Source organism: Schistocerca cancellata, chromosome 11, assembly GCF_023864275.1.
Source record: "Schistocerca cancellata isolate TAMUIC-IGC-003103 chromosome 11, iqSchCanc2.1, whole genome shotgun sequence".
Taxonomy (NCBI): domain Eukaryota; kingdom Metazoa; phylum Arthropoda; class Insecta; order Orthoptera; family Acrididae; genus Schistocerca; species Schistocerca cancellata.
The window spans coordinates 81844093-81866862 of record NC_064636.1 but is presented as its reverse complement, the minus strand read 5'-3'; the positions used below and the strand labels follow the sequence as shown (position 1 = coordinate 81866862).

The 22770-nt window shown below is 44.3% G+C and overlaps 1 protein-coding gene across 4 annotated transcripts in view; it reads right to left on the bottom strand.

The window, feature by feature from the left end:
- The window catches only part of LOC126108729 (uncharacterized abhydrolase domain-containing protein DDB_G0269086-like), a 77159-nt gene extending 56800 nt beyond the window's left edge, over window positions 1-20359 (bottom strand). The window contains exons 1-2 of one of the 4 annotated variants that reach the window (XM_049914066.1): window positions 19641-20359; window positions 3262-3622 (exon numbers count right to left, since the gene is read on the bottom strand). In XM_049914066.1, the coding sequence (XP_049770023.1) occupies window positions 3262-3622; window positions 19641-20356 (1077 nt within the window). In that variant the 5' untranslated portion in view covers window positions 20357-20359. Of the gene's footprint in view, window positions 1-3101; window positions 3623-19640 lie in introns of those variants that run through there. The other 3 variants (XM_049914065.1, XM_049914063.1, XM_049914064.1) reach the window with 3 other exon arrangements.
- Window positions 20360-22770: the final 2411 nt, after the last annotated feature.

Below are 22770 nucleotides of genomic sequence, written 5' to 3'. Positions count from 1 at the left end.
TACAGTCAAATTTGCTGGATTTCGGACAGATTTATGTTGTACTCTCTGTATTCATTTTTTTGCATTGGAAATGATATATATATCTCGTGTGAAATGTTCCATTTTGTGACCTAAACGAGTGAGGTGGCGCAATGGTTAGCACATTGGACTCACATTTGGGAGGACGACGGTTCAAATCCGCGTCCAGCCATCCTGATTTAGGTTTTCCGTGATTTGCCTAAATCGCTTCAAGCAAATCCCAGGATGGTTCCTTCAAAAGGGCATGGCTGACTTTCTTCCCCATCCTTCCATAATGCGATGGGACCAATGACAAAGCTGTTTGGTCTCCTCCCTCAAATCAACCAACCAACGTAACTGCCTACGCGACTGCACAGCATTCCAATATCAGTTGTACAGTTCCTCATGCTGTAGTTCTGCATTGTGCAGGCTGGGACACAGGGGGCACTATTGGCTGTGGTGCTGTCCAGCAGAGCTCCTGCATGGTGGCTACTGTGGCAGTCCCTGCAGGTGCTCTGCTGAAAAGATGCCAGGATGAGAGAAATCACTGAAGATCAATAGAAGGTGAAGTGTAAAGTGACAATTTGCTGTCGCACCCTGCAGTATCAGAGCTAAGATACACGTTACCTGCCAGCACATTTCATATCAGCAGCATTACAGCTCTCTGGGAACCACTCAATTGGAATGTCAACTGATAACCCGATTCCAGATGATAAGCGCATAATGCATTGTGAATATTACTACTAATGTCAGATTATAATAAAAGACAAGAAGTACTGCACCGTGTTTGCTGCGGATGTACAAGTAAATGCAGTCTGAAATCAGTGTGGAAAATTCTATCCCTAGAGATCATTCCTCATTAATCTGGGTGTGGTGCGATTATCAGTGGTTTCACGTACACAAAATGATCAAAAGTATCCGGACACCACCAAAAACAGATGTTTTTCATATTAAGTACATTGTGCTGCCACCTACTGCCAGGTACTCCATATCAGGGACCTGAGTAGTCATTAGACATCATGAGAGAGCAGAATGGGGGAAGAACTCATGGACTTCGAACGTGGTCAGGTGACTGGGTGTCACTTGTGTCATACGTCTGTACGCGAGATTCCCACAATCATGAACATCCCTAGATCCACTGTTTCCTATGTGATAGTGAAGTGAAACGTGAAGGGACATGTACAGCACAAAGGTGTACAGGTCGACCTCGTCTGTTGACTGACAGGGACCGCCGACAGTTGAAGAGGGTCGTAATGTGTAATAGGCAGACATCTACCCAGACCATCACACAGGAATTACAAACAGCATCAGGATCCACTGCAAGCACTATGACAGTTAGGCATGAGGTGAGAAATCTTGGATTTTACGGTCGAGCGGGTTGGTCATAAACCACCCATCACGCCAGTAAGTGCCAAACGCCTCACTTGGTGTAAGGAGCGTAAAAACTGGACGACTGAACAGTGTAAAAATGTTGTGTGGCGTGACGAATCCCGGTACACAATGTGGCGATCCGGTGGCAGGGTGTGGGTGTGTAGTGCCAACAGTAAAATTCGGAGTCGGTGGTGTTATGGTGTGATGGTATTTTTCATGGAGGGGGCTTGCACCCCTTGTTGTTTTGCGTGGCACTATTCACAGTACAGGCCCATTGACGTTTTAAGCACCTTCTTGCTTCCCACTGTTGAAGATCAATTCGGGGATGGAGTTTGCATCTTTCAACATGATCAAGCACCCGTTCATAATGCACAGCCTGGCATAATCCATGGTCTGGCCTGCACAGAGTCCTGACCTGAATCCTACAGAACATCTTCGGGATGTTTTGGAACGCCGACTTCGTGCCAGGCCTCACCGACTGACATCGATACCTCTCCTCTGTGCAGCACTCCGTGAAGAATGGGCTGCCATTCCCCAAGAAACCTTCCAGCAGCTGATTGAAGTATGCCTGCGAGAATGGAAGCTGTCGGCAAGGCTAAGGGTGGGCCAACACCATACTGAATTCCAGTATTACCGATGTAGGGCGCCACGAACTTGTAAGGCATTTTCAGCCAGGTGCCCGGATACTTTCGATCACATATTGTAGCAGGATATAAGCCAGCCTGATATACATGCTGTTTCAGAAAGGTCTCTACAACTTTGAAAATTCATATTAATTCATAGTACCTACAGAGGTGATTGTAGTGTCAATTGGTAGGGAAATACATCAAGTTTTGTCTCTCGTAGCTCGCTAGAGCCGAATCGCACTGTACGGAGCAGTAGAGGCAGTTGCGTTAAAGATGGCCGCCTTCATTGGACCAGAGAGTGCTAGCTGTGTGTTTTGGTTTCAATAATCGAAGTCGGCGAGCGTTATTTGCTCGACCATTATTTCCCGTTCATGTCCGCAAAAGATCCTCCTAGTAAGCCTACAAGATGGTGCAACACCCCACTACCTGGCTGATCTCCGGGATTTTCTCAGTGACCGCTTTCCAAGTCAATGGATTGGTCGCGATTCGCCAAATGCATGGCCCACCACGTCCCCCAGACCTCATACCACTCGACATTTTTGTGGGGATTCATGAAGGTTATCGTGTTTGTACTACCTGTGCTGGCTTCTCTACCTGGACTTAGAGCAAAAATTTAGGCCGCCACTGATCAAGTTACACCTGCAATGCTACAGCGAGTTTGGGGAGAAATTGACTTCCTAAGGGATGTTAGTTTAAGGTTAAGAAAACTTAATGTGTTCTCCTACAAAGTAACACTAAACTCTGCTCTGCATCTTCTTTCAATAAATTTATATGAGTTTTTTAAAGTTGTAAAGCCCTTTTTGAAACAGCCTGTACTTTTCAGTTACCATATACCATGCAGTAGTTATCTCCATTTGCAGTGAAGTATTTATTTTTCGGTACTTGTTGACGTCTGCAAAGCTTAGCCTAGAAATGCATTTGAGTTTTTTTCTTATGAACAGAGGTAGTGTCTTGTATTTTCAATTCGTCTTCCAGAACCTTAGTTGCCACACAGTGCTAATAGAGTACCTTCATGTACTACTTAAATGTGGATGTAAATGAGTGACTGGAGAATTAATTTTTTACTTTCTTTATTGAAAAATTATACAAAATAAATGTATAGATGTGATTAAATGTTACAGCAAAAGAATTTTTTGGACTGCATGCTTCATGATAACATATCTGCAAGCTGCTGCTCTCTGTTCTGCATGGCTAGGTACAGAGGTATGTGTCCGTGATAATCCCAGGCCCCTTTGTCGGCACCCACATCGAGCAGCACAGCCGCCACCTCTGCGTGGCCCTGCCTCGCTGCATAGTGCAACGGCGTCCACCGGTACTTGTCCCTGGCGTTGGAGTCACCAGAGGAGGCGGCCAGTAGCCGCACCACAGCCGCGTGGCCGCGGTGTGCAGCCCAGTGCATGGGTGTGTTCCCCCTGCTGTCTCTGGTTTCGACGTCCGCCCCACCCTCCACCAGACGCCTCACCACATTCTCGTGTCCCCTCACTGCCGCCCAGTGCAGGGCAGTCCACATGTCCTCGTCCCGCGCCTCCACATTCGCACCTGCCGCCAGAAGCGCCCTCAGCTCCTCCACTGCCCCCTCCTTAGCTGCCTCGATCAGCCTCCTGTCACACTCCTTTCCGGGAAGGCGTCTGCAACAAATAGAAATATTCCCAGAGTTTACTACAAAAACACACTCACCTAATGAAGAAACCCATCACACACAAAAAACTCGAACAGTTCTGAATGCAGATATAATCAACTTAGACAGTGGAAAAGAGTGTCCAACACCGTTTATATTAAGGTACAGAGATTCTGTTCTACCCTACGATCAAAGTCTTCATTCCTTTTCCATTAAAAATTCCCTTATTCAGTCTCTCAAGAAACTGTGCTTCTCCTTGTTATCTGGAAGTCAGTTTATTCGACCTTAAAGTGCTATTGCTAACCAGTCGTTGACCTCTACTGAAACAGATGCTTCATACTACAGATACTAGTTACCTGTGTGTGCAGCAATCCTTCTAAAACTATTGTCGGTAACACGCCAAACAAATCACCTCTCCATGTATTTAAACATTTTCCTTAGAAGGAGCCAAAAGATTTCAGTCCAGTTATTGCCAAATTTCGTAACATAGGCTCTCCATAGCCATAGAAAAAGTTTCTCCTTCACACAAAACATGAATTTGTCGAAACATTATGAAAAACACCAACATGCACGCACACGGACACGCACCTAACCTAATCTAACCTAACCTAACCTAACCACACACGCACACACACGCACACACACGCACACACGAAAACAAACAAACAAACAAACACACACACACACACACACACACACACACACACACGAAAACAAACACACACACAAGCACACACGATAACAAACACACACACACACACACACACACACACACACACACACGATAACAAACACACACACACACACACACACACACACACACACACACACACACACACACACACGATAACAAACAAACACACACACACACACACGATAACACACACACACACACACACACACACACACACACGCGCGCGCGCGCGTGCGCGCGAAAACAAACAAACGCACACACGACTTTGCTGTTTTCTGTTCCTCCTCTAGTGTTGCATCCGCGAGCCATCAATTGCAACTAACGGTGCGGCGGTTAGAGGAGTGGGCTGCAAAGACGGGTTTTAGGTTTTCTGCCGATAAGTGTGTTTGTGTTCATTTTAATCGTTCACGTCGTCTTTTTACGTTGCCTGCCTTGCATATGGGGGATACTGTCCTACAGTTTGGAGACACAGTGCGGTTTCTGGGCCTAATTTTTGACTCCAGGTTGTCATGGTTGCCACACCTACGTGACTTGAAAACCAGAACGCTGAAGGCACTGAACATCCTCAAGTGCCTCAGCCACAGGTCTTGGGGAGCGGACAGGGCGCGTTCCCTTCAGTTTTATCGAGCTTTGGTGCGCTCACGGCTGGACTATGGCTGCACAGTATATGGGTCAGCGAGGCCGTCTTATTTGCGGATCCTTGACGCTGTTCACCATGCTGGGATTCGACTGGCTACGGGTGCTTATCGGACCAGTCCCGTACCCAGCCTCTGTGCTGAGGCTGGCGAACCGCCACTTACCATCCGGCGGCAGCTCCTGCTGGTGCGCCAAGCTTGTAAGTTTCTTGCAGCTCCCAGCTCGCCTGCTCCCCATCTTGTTGCCCATCCACCTCTGGATCGCCTTTTTTCCCGCCGTCCCCGGGCTACGTTGCCGTTTGGGATCAGAGTGCACCGTGTGCTTGAGTCCCTCGGTGTGGAGTCTGTACAACCCCAAATCCAGGGTTTTAACCGCCTGCCACCATGGTTACTGAAGAGGCCACGTGTGATTTTAGATTTATTGCAGTACAAGAGAGATTGCACTCCTGCCACCGTTTTTAATGCAGCATTTTCTGCCATTTTATCTGAGCACCACGACTATGTAGCTGTTTTTACGGATGGGTCGAAACAAGGGGATTCCGTGGGTTGCTCAGTTGTTTCTCTGGATTGTGTCCTCAAGGTCCGCCTGCCTCAGACTTTTACTGTCTTTGATGCAGAATTGTCTGCGATCTTGCGGGCACTGGAGCCGATGAGTCTTTCTTCCTCTCTTAAATTTCTTGTCTGTTCCGATTCCCTCAGTGCCCTTCAATCATTGCACCATTTGTATCCGGCGGATAAAGTAGTCCAGACCATCCAGGATGCCCTCCTCCGGCTACAGCGACTGGGGAAGGTTGTAGCTTTCTGCTGGGTTCCGGGGCATGTCGGCATTGCTGGGAATGAAAGGGCAGATGTCGCAGCCAAGGAGGCGTGTCTTGATCCACACCTATCTCAGTGTGCTATCCCGTTGCACGCACTCACCTCGCTGTTGAGCTCCCGAGTCATGTGTCGGTGGGAGGATGAGTGGCTGGAAGTGACTGACACTAAGCTCCGTCTACTCAAGCCCACAACGCGTGTGTGGTGTACTTCCTTTCAGCCCCGTCGACGGGACGAGGTTCTCCTCACTCGGCTTCGAATAGGCCACAGCCCTATGACGCATGGCTTCCTGCTCCGGCGAGAAGACCCTCCATTGTGTGGTGCTTGCGGCGTTCAGGTCACTGTGAGAGACATTTTACTGGATTGCGTTTTATTTTCTGACCAGCGGGCCTCGGCTGATTTGCCAGCGGACCTGCCAACTCTTTTAGGCAACACTCGGACGAATGTGGTTAAAGTTTTAAAGTTCTGTGCCTTGTCAAATGTTTTTACAAAGATTTTAGGGAGAGGATTTTAATTTGCTCACTGTGTGACAAGCTCGCCCATCTTTTATGTAAGTGGCCAGCCAATGACACTTTCCTGTGTCATTCTTGTTGCTATGTTTTCCCTTCCCTTAGGTTTTACTTTCTTATGTAGTATTTTCCCTCTTTTCCTGCTTTCTTTGAATGTGTTTTTCAGTTTTATTAGGTCTCTCCACATTCGTTCCTTTTAATGTGTGTCAGGGCGCTGATGACCTCGATGTCGAGCGCCCATAAACCCCAACACACACACACACACACACACACACACAATTAAATTCTTGTGTGCACCACATGTCTGCTGGGTACTGCAAAAGTTGCGGTCTCAGACTAAATTTATGCTTCATGCACTTTGCTAGTTTATCTAATCTTCCTCTAAGCAGACATCAGCTTTGTGAACACAACGTCTACCTCATACCACTGATGCAAGTACTGAGAAATCCATAGTATCACTTTCGTATTACAAGATCACTATAATCACTCTAGCACATAACAGCTATTTTCTGATAGCGCAAACTGTGACTTGCATGCGCTATTACATAAAACATGGCAATATTTCTACAAACATCAAGTGGACAGGAACAATGTACTTTTTTTATTCTGTCAATGAAGTTATTACAGCTAATCAACCTAATATTCGCTTCCAGATACTTTATTTTCGATAAATGTTAAATGGACAGACACAGATAGTGGTGCTACTCTGCCAACTGAAAATAGATCTCTGCAAAGATGTGTCATATACTCAAGTTGAATCTCAACTTTCTGAAGATTTACATTTTACATTCCCTATCCTTTTCTATGCAATGACGAGATTGAAAACGTGAATTATGAACGACTATACACAGTTTTATAACCTGGAAGTTGTTCTGATCGCCAGAGTGCTTTACTAGCTGTGGCCATGGTGGAGGTTGTGCTCCATTGGCTGTTTCTGGTGTGTACACTGACTCACGTGAAACCAGTCTGATTTAGGGTACTAGCAATTAGCCCCGGATCTATGACATTTCGGAACTGGGGCAAAAGCTTGATACTTTATAGTTGCCATCGCCCCCATCCCCTCCAAGCGTTTGAGACGGGACGTCAAACATTAAAAAATCAATTTTTAAAAAATATGTTCATTTTGTAGCGCACATCTTTCTCAAGAGCTTTTATATATCAAACACATATGTTCGAGGAAATGTAAAATATGTTATTTGGTCTCAAGTATGCCAAAGTGTAATGCCACGCCTCTTCACACAGCATTCTTCTATCGCACGTCACTGTATTCACTCAGCGGAGTTCAGACGTGTATATTTTATAATGAAATCCATCAGACATCTATTCAGGACAGTGGAAATTAAAATGTCGTGGGGAGCCTCTCCAGCTCCCTGTCGGCAGGTTTGATATCGTGCCCCCCTTAAAAAACTCAAAAGTAACACTGGATGAGGTTATCTGTAACCGGGAGAATACGAACTCTTCAGAGAAATTTGCACTCTTTGTTACCTATTACCTAATAACACTCTGTTTTGTGTGACAAAAATAAATACGGGAAATGTAAAACCAGTAAAGACGAGAGACAAGCAAGACAGTACACATTTTTTCAATCTGTAGGTCCCAACATCTTTTTCTCTCTCTCATCTTGCTGCAGCTGTAGACGGCATGCTTTCCTTTCTACGAAAGGATCTATTACCTCATCAAATTTCGGCAAAGGTTTGCTACGTGGTAAATCTAAATGTCGTTGTCTAATACTAAAAAAGCTGTTGATATGAATAGTACGAAAGACTGATATGGTTTCTCGATATGAGTACATATATTTTGGCACTGTATGCTAGATAAAACGAAACAGACATTTCAAATATTGCAGCAATTGTAATACACGCAAAATACGTGAGACTGGTTTGGCACAAATAGTAATTTTTGTACAACTCATTTACATAAATAACTCATTTACATAAATATCATGACATAATATAGTTCACAAAGTACCAATATTGCTGTTGTTGTCGTCGTCGTCTTCAGTTCTGAGAACAGTTTGCTGCAGCTCTCCATGCTGCTCTATACTGTGCAAGCTTCTTCACCTCCCAGTACCTACTGTAATCTACATCCAAATCTACTTAGTGTATTCATCTCTCTGTCTCCTACCATTTTTACCCTCCACACTGCCCTCCGATATTAAATTGGTGATCCCTTGATGCCTCAGAAGGTGTCCTTCTAACAGATCCCTTCTTCTCGTCAAGTTGTGCCACAAACTCCTCTTCTCCCAGTTCTATTCAATATTTCCTCATTAGTTATGTGATCTACCCATCTAATCTTCAGCATTCTTCTGTAACACTGCATTTCGAAAGCTTCTATTCTCTTACTTTCCAAACTATTTATCGTCCATGTTTCACTTCCATCATGGCTACACTCCATACAAATACTTTCAGAAAACACTTCCTGGCACTTAAATCTATACTCAATGTTAACAAATTTCTCTTTTTCAAAAAAGCTTTCCTTGCCATTGCCAGCCTACATTTCACATCCTCTGTACTTCGACCATCATCAGCTATTTTGCTCCCCAAATAGCAAAACTCATCTACTACTTTAAGTGTCATGTCCTAACCTAATTCCTCAACATGACCTGATTTGATACAACTATATTCCATTATAATAGTTTTGGTTTTGTTGATGTTCGTCTTACATCCTCCTTTCAAGACATTGTTCCAAAATACTAAATGCCTAATAGGACTACTACAGGCAAAAAGTTTTAAGTTAGGAAACAGTTTCACATTTCGTTCAAAGGCTCCTGTTTCTCAAGCATGAGATTGAAAAGTAGTTGTACGGAATTTTTACATTAATTTTGAATCGTTATATTCTTCCATATAATGTGTGTGATGTCCCCATTTCTTCCCCTTTCTCGTTCTGACAATCAATCTTGTCAGTAATTCGATAACTATTGCTACCACCATCAAAACGTATTCTCCGGTGAACTTCACCAATCCTGCCAGAATCACCAGTTCAGTTATCCTACATTTATTCTCCAGTTGGGTGTTATTACGCGTTCGTACTACGTATTTTCCGCGCTATTTCGAGAACAGAACTTAAGCGGACGCTAACCGGGGACTGTTCAAGCGGCCCTTAGTGGTGTAGCGACCTGGTAGAAATTTTCTTCCAAAATTTCATTTTCTTGGAAACACTGAGGATTAATATGTAACCTTTCTTACTTGTAATTCCCATTAGTCGTTCATCTCCACTCTGGTAGTCTGTATTTATGGATTTCTCAAGTAATTACAACAAAGCCGATCATTCGTAAGTCAGTCACCCACATAAACCGCGACTGGCATTTAACCGTTCGGGTTTATTCGGCTCAGCTCGTGTAGCACCGTCCCCTTTTGTATGCGGGTCAGTTTTCTTAATTCTGTATGCGACTGGGATTCCCCTGGCAGAGACTCATGTACACTATGCATGCATTCAAAAATCAACTTACTATTCGTTCAGAAATCAACTTAGAATGTGTTCGAAAACCAACAGCGATATGTTTTAAAATCATATAAATAATCGATAGGCCAACATGAGCTGGCTGCCAGGTGGTTTGTGAAACAAGGCTTTCTTTTCTTCAAAATTATGAATTTGGCGCCCTATGAAATTGCCGCCTGGGGCAGATTCTCTGGCTTGCCCACCCTTTCCCCCTAGATCTGGGCCTGCTGACTATGATGGTATTTCACTGTAGACCACAGAATGCAGACCAGTGTGAAAGTCCAGTTGAAACAGCATAGAACTGTGAGTGAATCAGTCCCTAACATGTGGAATCAGAAGCTTTGCTATGCTTCACCTACATCTACATGTATACCTTGCAAATCAGTGTGGAGCGCATGGCAGAGGGTACATCCCAGTGTACCACTTATGGTTTTTCCCATTTAGTTCACGTTTGGAGTTTGAAAAGTCATTTTTAAGTGTGTGTGTGTTTGTGTGTGGTGCTTAATCTTTTCTTCAAGATCCCTACTGCAGTGGTACACAGGAGACTGGAGTATATTCTCAGTACTATAGTTTAAAGCCGGATCTATAAACGCTGTAAGTAGGTTTGCTCAGGAAAGAGACAAACTATCCTCAGCAGTCTGCCAATTTAGTTTCACACTTCCCCATAGATGAAACAGACCTGTGACCTTTCATGCTACCGTGCTCTGTATACATTCAACACCTCCGGTTAGCCGTATTAGTATGGGTCCTGCATACTTGAGCCATATTGTAGGATGGGCTACACAAGTGATTGCAAGGAATCGCCTTTGGAGACTGATTTCATTTCCCTAGTATTCTACCAATAAATCTAAGTCTACCACCCACTAGACCCATGACTGAGCCTACGTTATTACAGTTCATACCCCCCTACACAGTGCTACTACCACGTCTGTGACTCACTCATATTATATTCATAGATACAGAGATTTTTGTGTGTCAGTCCACCTGCTTAGCTGGGTGGTACTGTGCTTACCTCCCATTTAAGTAGGCCCGGGTTGGATTCTTGGCCGGGTTGGAGATTTTCTCCACTCGTGGACTGGCTGTTCTGTTATCATTTCATCCTCATCACCGGTGCGCAAGTCGCCCAATGTGGCGTCGAATGAAATAAGACTTGCACTTGGCGGCCGAAATTCCCTTGAGGGGGTAAACTGGCCAACGATGCCATACGCCATTTTCTTTTTGTGTGTCATAATGATATTGGACAGTAACAGCAATGGTAACCATCAGTGAAATTTAATTATGATAACTTACCACATACTCTCATCACTGAAGTGCATTTTCTGGGACCTACTCTGCTAACTACTAATTAAAATTAGCAGCTCATTCTCGCCACACCAGTCGGTGTGCGAGACCCCCCCACTGCTCCATTTCAACAGATTTTCAGGATGGTGCAGGTACCAGAAGTCTACATTCTCTACACTGGGACATCCATATGAGCTGTTCAGTGCCTCAGTGTTTTGGGCTGTTCGTAGAGTTGGAGGTATACTTGGCGAAGGCCTGGAGACGGAGGAGAATACCTGTTGGATTACATCATGGCCAGACAGATTCTGAAATCAGATACTGAACTGTGAGGAATATGTGGGAGGAGATGTAGACTCTGATGACATTTTTATTGTGATAATGAGTGAACTGAAGCTTAACGAAACCGTCAAGAGGATTCAGTTTGCAAATGAATGGGACTCTACAGTAGTGAGGAGTAAAACGCAAATCGGAAGTTCAATGAAACTTAAGATAATGCGACAACGAATACCGAAACTAGAAATTCAATCGAACAAGAGTGGACTTCTCTAAAAGGAGAAATCACAGGGGACGGCAGGTACGAGAAAAGGAACTGAAGAAATGCTGTCGAATGTGAAGTCCACTGAAATTGATTGACAAAATAAGAAAATATAACAATATTCACGAAAAGACAAGAAAACAGTGGTATAGCTCGCTAAGGAATGAAATCTATAGGTAGATCACGACAAATAAAGCAAAATAGATGAAGGAAAAATTAGATGAAATCGAAAAATAAGTAGGAAGGGCAGTTTCAGCACAAAGCAAACTCGAAACAACCTTTTGTGAAATTAAAAGTGGGAGTTTCAACAAACTAATAATAGAAAGGAATTCCATTAGTATACGCAGAGAAGAGAAAGGATGGATGGAGATAGTACACTGGACACCTCTATGAGGGGGAGAAACTATTGGATGACATGATAGACGGAGAAATGGAAGACGAATAGGAAACATAACTTTCAGCAAAATATCATCCAGACGCTCCAGAAGCGACATGTTTGGCACAATGAGCTAAACAGCTCATGTATAGGAATTACTGACAACAATATACAGAAGAATGGACAAGAAAGCTAAAAATCTAGTAGAGGATAACTAGTTTGGGTTTAGGAAAGGTAAAACACCCAGAGAGGTAGATACGACATGGAGGCAAGAGTTAAAAAGCAAGGAACCTTCATTTTATTTGTCGACATTTAAAAAGCCTTTGAGAATGTAAAATGGTGCAACACATATGACATTCTCAAAAAAAAACCTAGTTATAAGATATATGGAAAGTCAGGCAGTATACAATATTGTATGCACTATAATCAACAGGGAAAAATAAGAACGGAAGAAAGAAGTACCGTGATTAAAAAAGTGCAGGACAGGGATGCAGTGGTTCTTCCCAGTTGTTTAAAGTGAACATCAAAGATCGATGGTGGAACAGAAGAAAGTTCCAGGAATGGAATTAAAATCCTAAGGGAAAGGTTTCCGCTGATACGATTCGCTGATGCCATTCCTGTGTACCACGAAAGAGCGAAAGAATTATAAGAGCTGTTAAGTGGAATGAACACTTTAATGAGTACAGGATTAGGATTTATAAACGAAAGGAAAAGTGAAGTATTGGCAGTAGGAGAAATAACATTGGTGGCAAATTTAACATTAAAATTAGGGGCCACAAAGTAGACGAATTGAGGGGATTCTACTACACTGGAAGCAAACAGACATAAGAGACGAAGCGAAGTTGTTACAAACAGTAATGTAGCACAGGAAAATAGGGCATTCATCGAAAAACAAGGCCTCTAAGTCTTAATTTGGGGAAGAAATATCTGAGAATGTTCGTTTGGAACACAGTATTGCATGAAAATGAATCACGAATTGTGGGGAAAACATGGAAAGAAGAGAATGAGTGCATTCAAAATGGGGTGCTATAGAAGGACTTTGAAAATTAGGTGAATTCGTAAGAGAGGAACTGTAAGTTCTCTGCAGAATAGCTGAGAACAGCAATGTGTGGAAAACAGTGACATGAAAAAAGAATAGGATGATAGGACTTGTGCAAAGACATCAGCGAATAACGTGCACTGTACTACAGAAAGTTGTAAAGGATAATAAACAGGGGAAGACAGATTGGAATTGTATGGTACTTCAGGGAGCTGTGGAGGGTAAAAACAACAGGGAAAGGCGGAGATTTCAATGGAATGAAGGATAAACACAATAGGGAGAGAGAGATTGCAATGGAATGGTACGACAGGGAGATGTTAACGAGAACAACAACAAGATAGAGATTGGAATACATGCGACAAATAACTAAGGACGGTGGGTACAAATCACACGCTACAGTAAAGAGACTGAACACTCACCGTCCCAGAAATTCAGGAGGGGAATTCGCCAGTCTAAATCTGTTGCTGAAACAGCCAGAAACATCATCTACAGCATGTGGAGAATCTGGTATGCATACTGTGTGTCGTTGCTGAGGCTGGTTGCTACGCCAAACGACGACAGTGCGACCGGGGTGATCCACACCCTGAGATGGCGAGGTGGAAAAGGCTTCTGATTTTATTCCTGAGCAGTGCATTTCTTGTTACTAGCGGAAATATAACGCGGAATTCTAGCACGCTTGCTCCTCTCTCATTCCCGCGACCCCATATTGTTTCGTTACTCTGTGTTCAAACTTTCCCTTACTACAGCATTCCAATACCGCGTGATTATTATATATTCATCGCTTTTTGTATACGAAGTTAGCTGTTCATTGTTGTCATATACTCGTCCTGTCACTAAAATTTCCGCACGTGATGCTGCATTATTGTTGACATCGGTTTGGAGATTGTGATGACAAATCACTGGACTGTTCACAATAACTCACTGTTTGCCCTATCTTCCTATTCATACCTAACCTTTCATGATACAACTCTCTCATCCTGTTCATATATTCCGTTATTCGTCTTTCACTTCACTGAGCACGACTAAATCTAGTGTGGCCAATTACATTTACTTTTTCGATCTTCTACCATCCCTACGACATAATGGTGGTGGTGGTGGTGGAGGTGTGTTTGTGTGATGACGAATGTTTGCAATTTATGATACTGTGGAGTGTAAGCTGTTGTCTGAGCTTCCTATTAATGTGCATACAGGCGGCGTGAATGCTGAATTCTAAGAGGAATTGATGTTAAGCATACAACAAAAAAGCATTGTATTAATGTATGATGTGAAATTGTGCTTATACTGGAACAGTTAAATATTTTATTTTTATTATTATTGAAATTTTACGCATATGTAGCATTTTAAAAGTAAATCAATTTAAGTTTGGGAGGGCAGGGTGTGAAGAATGCACCAAAAGGGTGTGAAGTATTGGGCAGAGAATGATCTTATGTCATCAGTAACAACAAGAATCTGATGTACATCATTAAGAGTAGAAGAGGTGGGAAAAAAATCAGCCACCGAGATTCAAACCAAAGGTTTATTTAGCCCTTGGTCCAGGTTACGATATTTCTAAAAAATCTTCTTCAGAATAGGTTGGTCCTATAAACGTATACAAACGGTTACAAACTATTTTTACATATCTAACAAAATATCAATAATCGCGAAATATTTGTAAGGTAAGTGTACTCAATAGTTACACCACAGGGTGGTAAATTACATTAGCTGAAGCTGAGCGGCTATTGGCTAATACATAATTGATGTGAAAACGAGAAACATCACATACCATGGCTCAGGGACAGCAGCCAGAATAAATTCAGCGTATGTCAGAATAAATGCACAAATGTATTCGCCCATTGGTAAAGGCTCTTGTCTATATAAAATTATAACGTGAGTCCAAAGGATAAAATATTTGGTAACCTAAGTATTCAGCATGTCAGAGAAAGGTCAACTGTTCACAAGTACAGGCTCAATCGATGAGGAAAATTTGGGATGCGGAGGGTGCTAAATACATGTGCGTAAGAAGTACGCTTGGATTGCGTTCAGTAACAGCATTTTACATTAAAGTAAGAATGAAAATTTCCACTACCAGGCTACTAACAAGCGATAAATTTACTGATATACATTACGCATAAAATCTCTAACACATTTGCTGACAGAGTAGTACTGTATGTAAATTCAGCGTGCGGAAGAGAGTTCTATTTACAAAGCACCACTGTTACAAATACATGGGTAAGGAGCAAAGACAACGTCACTAAAAAGAGAAACTTGCGCTTAACACTACGGAAGCTTAAGCAATAAGGAAAAATTGGGATACAGCAGGCGGTATATACTGCGTCTTGCTGGTAGCAATTAATGTAATTTTACATTAAAGCAAAATGACATTCTCTTATAGAAGACTAGTGATAAGCAGTACTCTTAGAGGTATACATTAAATACAAAATTATCTGTGGAACATGTATGCAGCAGAGTGAGACTGCACGTAAATGTAATGTGTAGAAGATAAGAATTCTATTAGAAGAAATTGCTTCTGTTTCGGAAAAGTGGAGGAAAGAATAAAATGGATAAAGGTACAACATAAAAAAATGAGAATCTTCTGCTTAACTGTACTAATTCAGTTTTTCTTTTCGGAATGCCAACTGTAGGAACATGTGATGAAAAAGCCAAGAAAAACGAAACCCAGTGATATGAAATGTCAGTAGCTCAACAATAGAGAAAAAAATATTTTGAAGATAGCGGCGCACATTCGCCGATGTTAGCGGAGATCGGTAAACACGTCTTGCGTGTCCGCGAGCGGTATTTTAAAGTCAGCAAGGGAGTGCTCACTCGCGTATTGCAACTGATAGTTCAAAATGTTACCGTCTCTCTAACAGGATGTTTATAAATTTGAAGTTGTTCTAGGAAATCTAATTTTCAGTCTTATTTTCTTACGTAAAATTACGGTTTCTTCTAATTACCTTGGAGAATGGTGCAAGGTGGCTATTTTTTGATGGCGTTATTGAATGTGTTAATATTTGTAAAGGAAAATGTTGTGTTTGAAGAAATATGGTCAGAGAAGTACACTTCTGGCCATTAAAATTGCTACACCACGAAGATGACGTGCTACAGACGCGAAATTTAACCGACAGGAAGAAGATACTGTGATATGCAAATGATTAGCTTTTCAGAGCATTCACACAAGGTTGGCGCCGGTGGCGACACCTACAACGTGCTGACATGAGGAATGTTTCCAACCGATTTCTCATACACAAACAACAGTTTAACGGCGTTGCCTGGTGAAACGATGTCGTGACGCCTCGTAAAAGGAGGGGAAATGCGTACCATCACGTTTCCGACTTTGATAAAAATCGGATTGTAGCCTATCGCGATTGCGGTTTATCGTATCGCGACATTGCTGCTCGCGTTGGTCGAGACCCAATGACTGTTAGCAGAATATGGAATCGGTGGGTTCAGGAGGGTAGTACGGAACGCCGTGGTTGGTCCCAACGGCCTCGTATCACTAGCAGTCAAGATGACAGGCATATCATCCCCATGGCTGTAACGGATCGTGCAGCCACGTCTCGATTCCTGAGTCAGCATAGGGGGACGTTAGCAAGACAAGAACCATCTGCACGAACAGTTCGACGACGTTTGCAGCAGCATGGACTATCAGCTCGGAGACAATGGCTGCGGTTACCCTTGACGCTGCATCACAGACAGGAGCGCCTGCGATGGTGTACTCAACGACGAACCTGGGGGCACGAATGGCAAAACGTCATTTTTTCGGATCAATCCAGGTTCTGTTTACAGCATCATGATGGTCGCATCTGTGTTTGGCGACATCGCGGTCAACGCACATTGGAAGGGTGTATTCGTCATCGCTATAGTGGCGTATCACCCGGCGTGATGGTATGGGGTGCCATTGGTTACACGTCTCGGTCACCTCTTGTTCGCATTGACGGCACTTTGAACAGTGGACGTTACATTTCAGATGTGTTACGACCCGTGGCTCTACCGTTCATTCGATCCCTGCGAAACTCTACATTTCAGCAGGATAATGCACGACCGCATGTTGCAGGTCCTGTACGGGCCTTTCTGCATACAGAGAATGTTCGACTGCTGCCCTGGCCAGCACATTCTCCAGATTTCTCACCAACTGAAAACCGTCTGGTCAATGGTGGTCGTTCAACTGGCTCGTCACAATACGCCAGTCACTACTCTTGATGAACTGTGGTATCGTGTGGAAGCTGCATGGGCAGCTGTACCTGTACACGCCGTCCAAACTCTGTTTGACTCAATGCTCAGGCTTATCAAGGCCGTTATTAAGGCCAGAGGTGATTGTTCTGGGTACTGATTTCGCAGGATCTATGCACCCAACTTGCGTGAAAATGCAATCACATGTCAGTTGTAGTATAATATATTTGTCCAATGAATACCCGTTTATCATCTCCGTTTATTCTTGGTGTAGCAATTTTAATGGCCAGTAGTGTAGTTGTTAGGCAACGGTATCTGTTTCTGCGATGGCTGACATAGAAGTGGAGTCGTAGAATCTTTGAAAGTCAGTAGTGGATAGCTGCGGGGTTCGTTGAGTGTGCAGTGTAATGCTTGGACACACTTTTGGACCTGTGTGAACTGGATATTTATTACGAGGAGGAATGATGACTCAGAAAAAGGCTGGATAGCATACGGACATAAAAAATATTTTGAAACGAAGAACAAGGTATTATTTGATGAGTTAAAAGGTTTATTTTTATTTTTCTAGGCTTGAGTTGTTGGTACACTTCCTCATCGTCACAGTCTAGTTTTTGATAATTATTCTATTGATTGATCTTCTGACTTAATTTACGGTACCATGGAAGTTAGTAAATGAATTTTCATATTAGATTTTATAACTGGTTTCTTTGACAGGTTCCCTCCTAACTGAAATTTCTGTACTTACAGGTTAAGTCATATATAGTTAAGGCTCACAGGCCATTTGACCATCTTCTGTGCGGATGCACAAACAGTGCCCGAACTCTTACGGGAATCGGCAACAAGCCGCGAGTAATGAGTATAATGGGCAGGGGCACTATGAATATAGTGCGGGACAATAAGTTGGGAATGTGGGTCTCACGGGAGGCGTGCCAGAGGTAAGTCCCTGCAGTCGCACTGTCCTCTGTGTCTTCGGTGGCTCAGATGGATAGAGCGTCTGCCATGTAAGCAGGGGATCCCGGGTTCGAGTCCCTCCGGGGAACACATTCTCAACTGCACCCGTTGACATATCAACGCCTGTACGGAGCTAGGGGTATTCATTTCATTGTTAAGTCATGTGTTTCACTGGCTCACTCTGTCAACATTATCAACCCAATTTCCCTGGACCAACTATAGTTAGTTTTAAGCAGGATTTTTTTCAGTTGTTGCTGAGTCTTGCTGTGTTGCTGTTTCCGCCAGTACTTCATTTTGCAGGTGAGATTCATAATATGTGATTGTTTCGTTTCCTTTGCGCAATGTAGGTTCTGTCAGTTTCTTTATTTTACCAAAGCCGTATGTCAGTGGAGAAATTTTCGTGTGTTTCAGGTTGCAGTGTTATACAGGTCGACATAACTTTTTTTATACAGTTTCGTTTTTTTTTCTTGAACAGTTCGCACTGATCATGTCTACTGAACGTGAAACTATTGGTTTGCTTATTTATTTGCTTACGAATAAGATCCGTTTTCAGAAACACAGCATTCTCTTCAGTTTCGTGCAAGTGAAGTGGCTTTGATGTAACGGCACATTTAGGCTGTCAGTTCACATTCGCGGGTTTGTATTTACAATAAAACACACACGCACACAAACACACACACACACACACACACACACACACACACACACACACACGTATCCAAAAAAATACACACATACAAATGTAGGAGTGGGAAAAACAGGTGAGGATATTATGCTGTCATAATGAGTTTTTCACTCTGCAGCGGAGTGTGTGCTGATATGAAACTTCCTGGCAGATTAAAACTGTGTGCAGGACCGAGACTCGAACTCGGGACCTTTGGCTTTCGCGGGCAAGTGCTCTACCGACTGAGCTACCCAAGCACGACTCACACCCCATCCTCACAGCTTTACTTCTGCCAGTACCTCGTCTCCTACCTTCCAGACTTTACAGAAGCTCTCCTGCGAACATTGCAGAACTAGCACTCCTAAAAGAAAGGATATTGCCGAGACATGGCTTAGCCACAGCCTGGGGGATGTTTCCAGAATGAGATTTTCACTCTGCAGCGGAGTGTGTGCTGATATGAAACTTCCTGGTAGATTAAAACTGTGTGCAGGACCGAGACTCGAACTCGGTACCTTTGCCTTTCGCAGGCAAGTGCTCTACCAACTGAGTTACCCAAGCACGACTCACACCCCATCCTCACATCTTTACTTCTGCCAGTACCTCGTCTCTTAACTTCCAAACTTTACAGAAGCTCTCCTGCGAACCTTGCAGAACTAGCACTCCTGAAAGAAAGCATCTCATTCCAGGAACATACCCCAGGCTGTGGCTAAGCCGTATCTCCACAATATCCTTTCTTCCAGGACTGCTAGTTCTGCAAGGTTCACAGGAAAGCCTCTGTAAAGTTTGGAAGGTAGGAGGCGAGGTACTGGCAGAAGTAAAGCTGTGAGTACCGGGTGTGAGTCGTGCTCGGGTAGCTCAGTCGGTAGAGCACTTGCCCGAGTTCGAGTCTCGGTCCGGCACACAGTTTTAGTCTGCCAGGAAGTTTGATGTCACGCCGTGCTTACCTGTATTCTGTCGACGGCTCACCGAGCAGCCGACTCACTTCGACCACTTCGTCAGGGTGGTTGAGGACTGCATCGGCCCAGCCCTGTGTGGCTAACACCTGCCAGTTGGCCTTTATGAAGGCGACAGCGGCCTCTGTGAGGCTGAGACACGAGTGCCCGACTGCCAGCACCGCTGTGGCTGCCGCGTTCTCCACTGTCAGCTGAGCGGCCAGCTCCCGCTCACAGTCTCCCTTCAGCCCCGGGACACAGTCGGTGTCCGCAGCTGGCAGTAGGGCGGCCGTACTGGACAGCCGGGGGGCCCGGAGGGAATACACGTAGGCCGGCAGCTCCCGGAGTGCTGGACCCTCCACGCCGTGGACTGTGACCTCTCCGCCGCTGGCCTCCAGTGTGTCGCGCTGGAACGTGGCGGCGAACACGGGGCTCCCGCCTGCCTGGAGACGCGTGTCGCCCGCCACCGGCGTCACGTCCTCACTGTCCCCCCTGCCTGCAGCCGCAGCCTCCTGCATCTCTTCACTGTCCCCCCTGCCTGCGGCCGCAGCCTCCTGCATCTCTTCACTGTCCCCCCTGCCTGCGGCCGCAGCCTCCTGCATCTCTTCACTGTCCCCCCTGCCTGCGGCCGCAGCCTCCTGCATCTCTTCACTGTCCCCCCTGCCTGCGGCCGCAGCCTCCTGCATCTCTTCACTGTCCCCCCTGCCTGCGGCCGCAGCCTCCTGCATCTCTTCACTGTCCCCCCTGCCTGCGGCCGCAGCCTCCTGCATCTCTTCACTGTCCCCCCTGCCTGCGGCCGCAGCCTCCTGCATCTCTTCACTGTCCCCCCTGCCTGCGGCCGCAGCCTCCTGCATCTCTTCACTGTCCCCCCTGCCTGCGGCCGCAGCCTCCTGCATCTCTCTGGCAGCTGCCATTGTGGACGGTTCTGAAACAAAATTAGAATCATATTAATACTGCCAGCTGCCGACGGGCGTTGATATATATCGACGGGGATAGGTGAAAATGTGTGCCCTGATCGGGACTCGAACTTGGGATCTCCTGCTTACATGGCACATGCTCTATCCATCTTTTTTTTTTTAGAAAATTTTAATTCAATATTTGTTCATTATAATTTCTACTTGACAAAAAATAGACCTTAAATAAAAGTAAGAAAAGGTTTACTGTAAGAGAGATTCGAACCAGAGACTCTCCACTTACCAGACATCGACGCTGTTTATATACAGGGTGTCCCAGCTATCTTGTCCACCCAAAATATCTCTGGAACAATAACAGCTATTGGAAAACGACTTTCACCGGTATCAATGCAGGGCTGGGGCCCATGAATGTACATATTTGGAAACATTCTAAAACGAAAGCATATGTGTTTTTTTAACACAAACTTATGTTTTTTTTTTTTAAATGGACCTCCTATGTTTTTTCTTCAGCGATCCATAGCATGGCAAAGCACATACACAATGGCGTTGATTGCATCGCAATATTCCCATTACATCCCGAGATACTGAGACGCGAATTTGACGCTTGAAACACCCGACATGCGCTGCTAGCGCACGTCCTGAGGCTCAGGCGTGAACCCCACGCTGCCCGTAATCGCGATGTGATTGACATGTGTAATCACACCTCCATACTTATCAAGAGCGACACTTACTTGTCAATCACATCGCGATTACGGGCAGCATGGGGTTCACGACTGAGCCTCAGGACGTGCGCTAGCAGCGCATGTCGGGTGTTTCAAGGGTCAACTTCGCGTCTCAATATCTCGGGATGTAATGGGAATATTGCGATGCAATCAACGCCATTGTGTATGTGCTTTGTCATGCTATGGATTGCTGAAGAAAAAACATAGGAGGTCCATTTAAAAAAAACATAAGTTAGTGTTAAAAAACACATATGCTTTCGTTTTAGAATGTTTCCAAATATGTACATTCATGGGCCCCAGCCCTACATTGATACCGGTGAAAGTCGTTTTCCAATAGCTGTTATTGCTCCAGAGATATTTTGGGTGGACAAGATAGCTGGGACATCCTGCATATATACAGGGTGAGTCACCTAACGTTACCGCTGGATATATTTCGTAAACCAAATCAAATACTGACGAACCGATTCCATAGACCGAACGTGAAGAGAGGGGCTAGTGTAATTGTTTAATACAAACCATTAACAAATGCACGGAAGTATGTTTTTTAACACAAACCTACGTTTTTTAAAATGGAACCCCGTTAGTTTTGTTGGCACATCTGAACATATAAACAAATATGTAATCAGTGCCGTTTGTTGCATTGTAAAATGTTAATTACATCCGGAGATATTGTAACCTAAAGTTGACGCTTGAGTACCACTCCTCCGCTGTTCGATCGTGTGTATCGGAGAGCACCGAATTACGTGGGGATCCAAAGGGAACGGTGATGGACCTTAGGTACAGAAGAGACTGGAATAGCACATTACGTCCACATGCTAACACCTTTTTATTGGTCTTTTTCACTGGCGCACATGTACATTACCATGAGGGGTGAGTACAAGTACACAGGTGGTTTCCGCTTTCAATTACGGAGTGGAATAGAGTGTGTTCCGACATGCCAGGCCAATAGATGTTCAATGTGGTATCGTGTGTACCGTGATGTGCCTACAACCCCAGAGGATATGAAACAACGTATTGTGGCAGCCTGCGGCGACATTACACCAGATGTACTGCGGCGAGTACGACATTCATTACGCCAGAGATTGCAATTGTGTGCAGCAAATGATGGCCACCACATTGAACATCTATTGGCCTGACATGTCGGGACACACTCTATTCCACTCCATAATTGAAAACGGAAACCACGTGTGTACGTTTACCTCACCCCTCATGGTAATGTACATGTGCGCCAGTGAAAAAGACCAATAAAAAGGTGTTAGCATGTGGACGTAATGTGCTGTTCCAGTCTCTCTTGTACCTAAGGTCCATCACCGTTCCCTTTGGATCCCTACGTAATTCGGTGCTCTCCGATACGCACGATCGAACAGCGGAGGATTGGTACTCAAGCGTCAACTTTAGGTTACAATATCTCCGGATGTAATTAACATTTTACAATGCAACAAACGGCACTGATTACGTATTTGTTTATATGTTCAGAAGTGCTAACAAAACTAACGGGGTTCCATT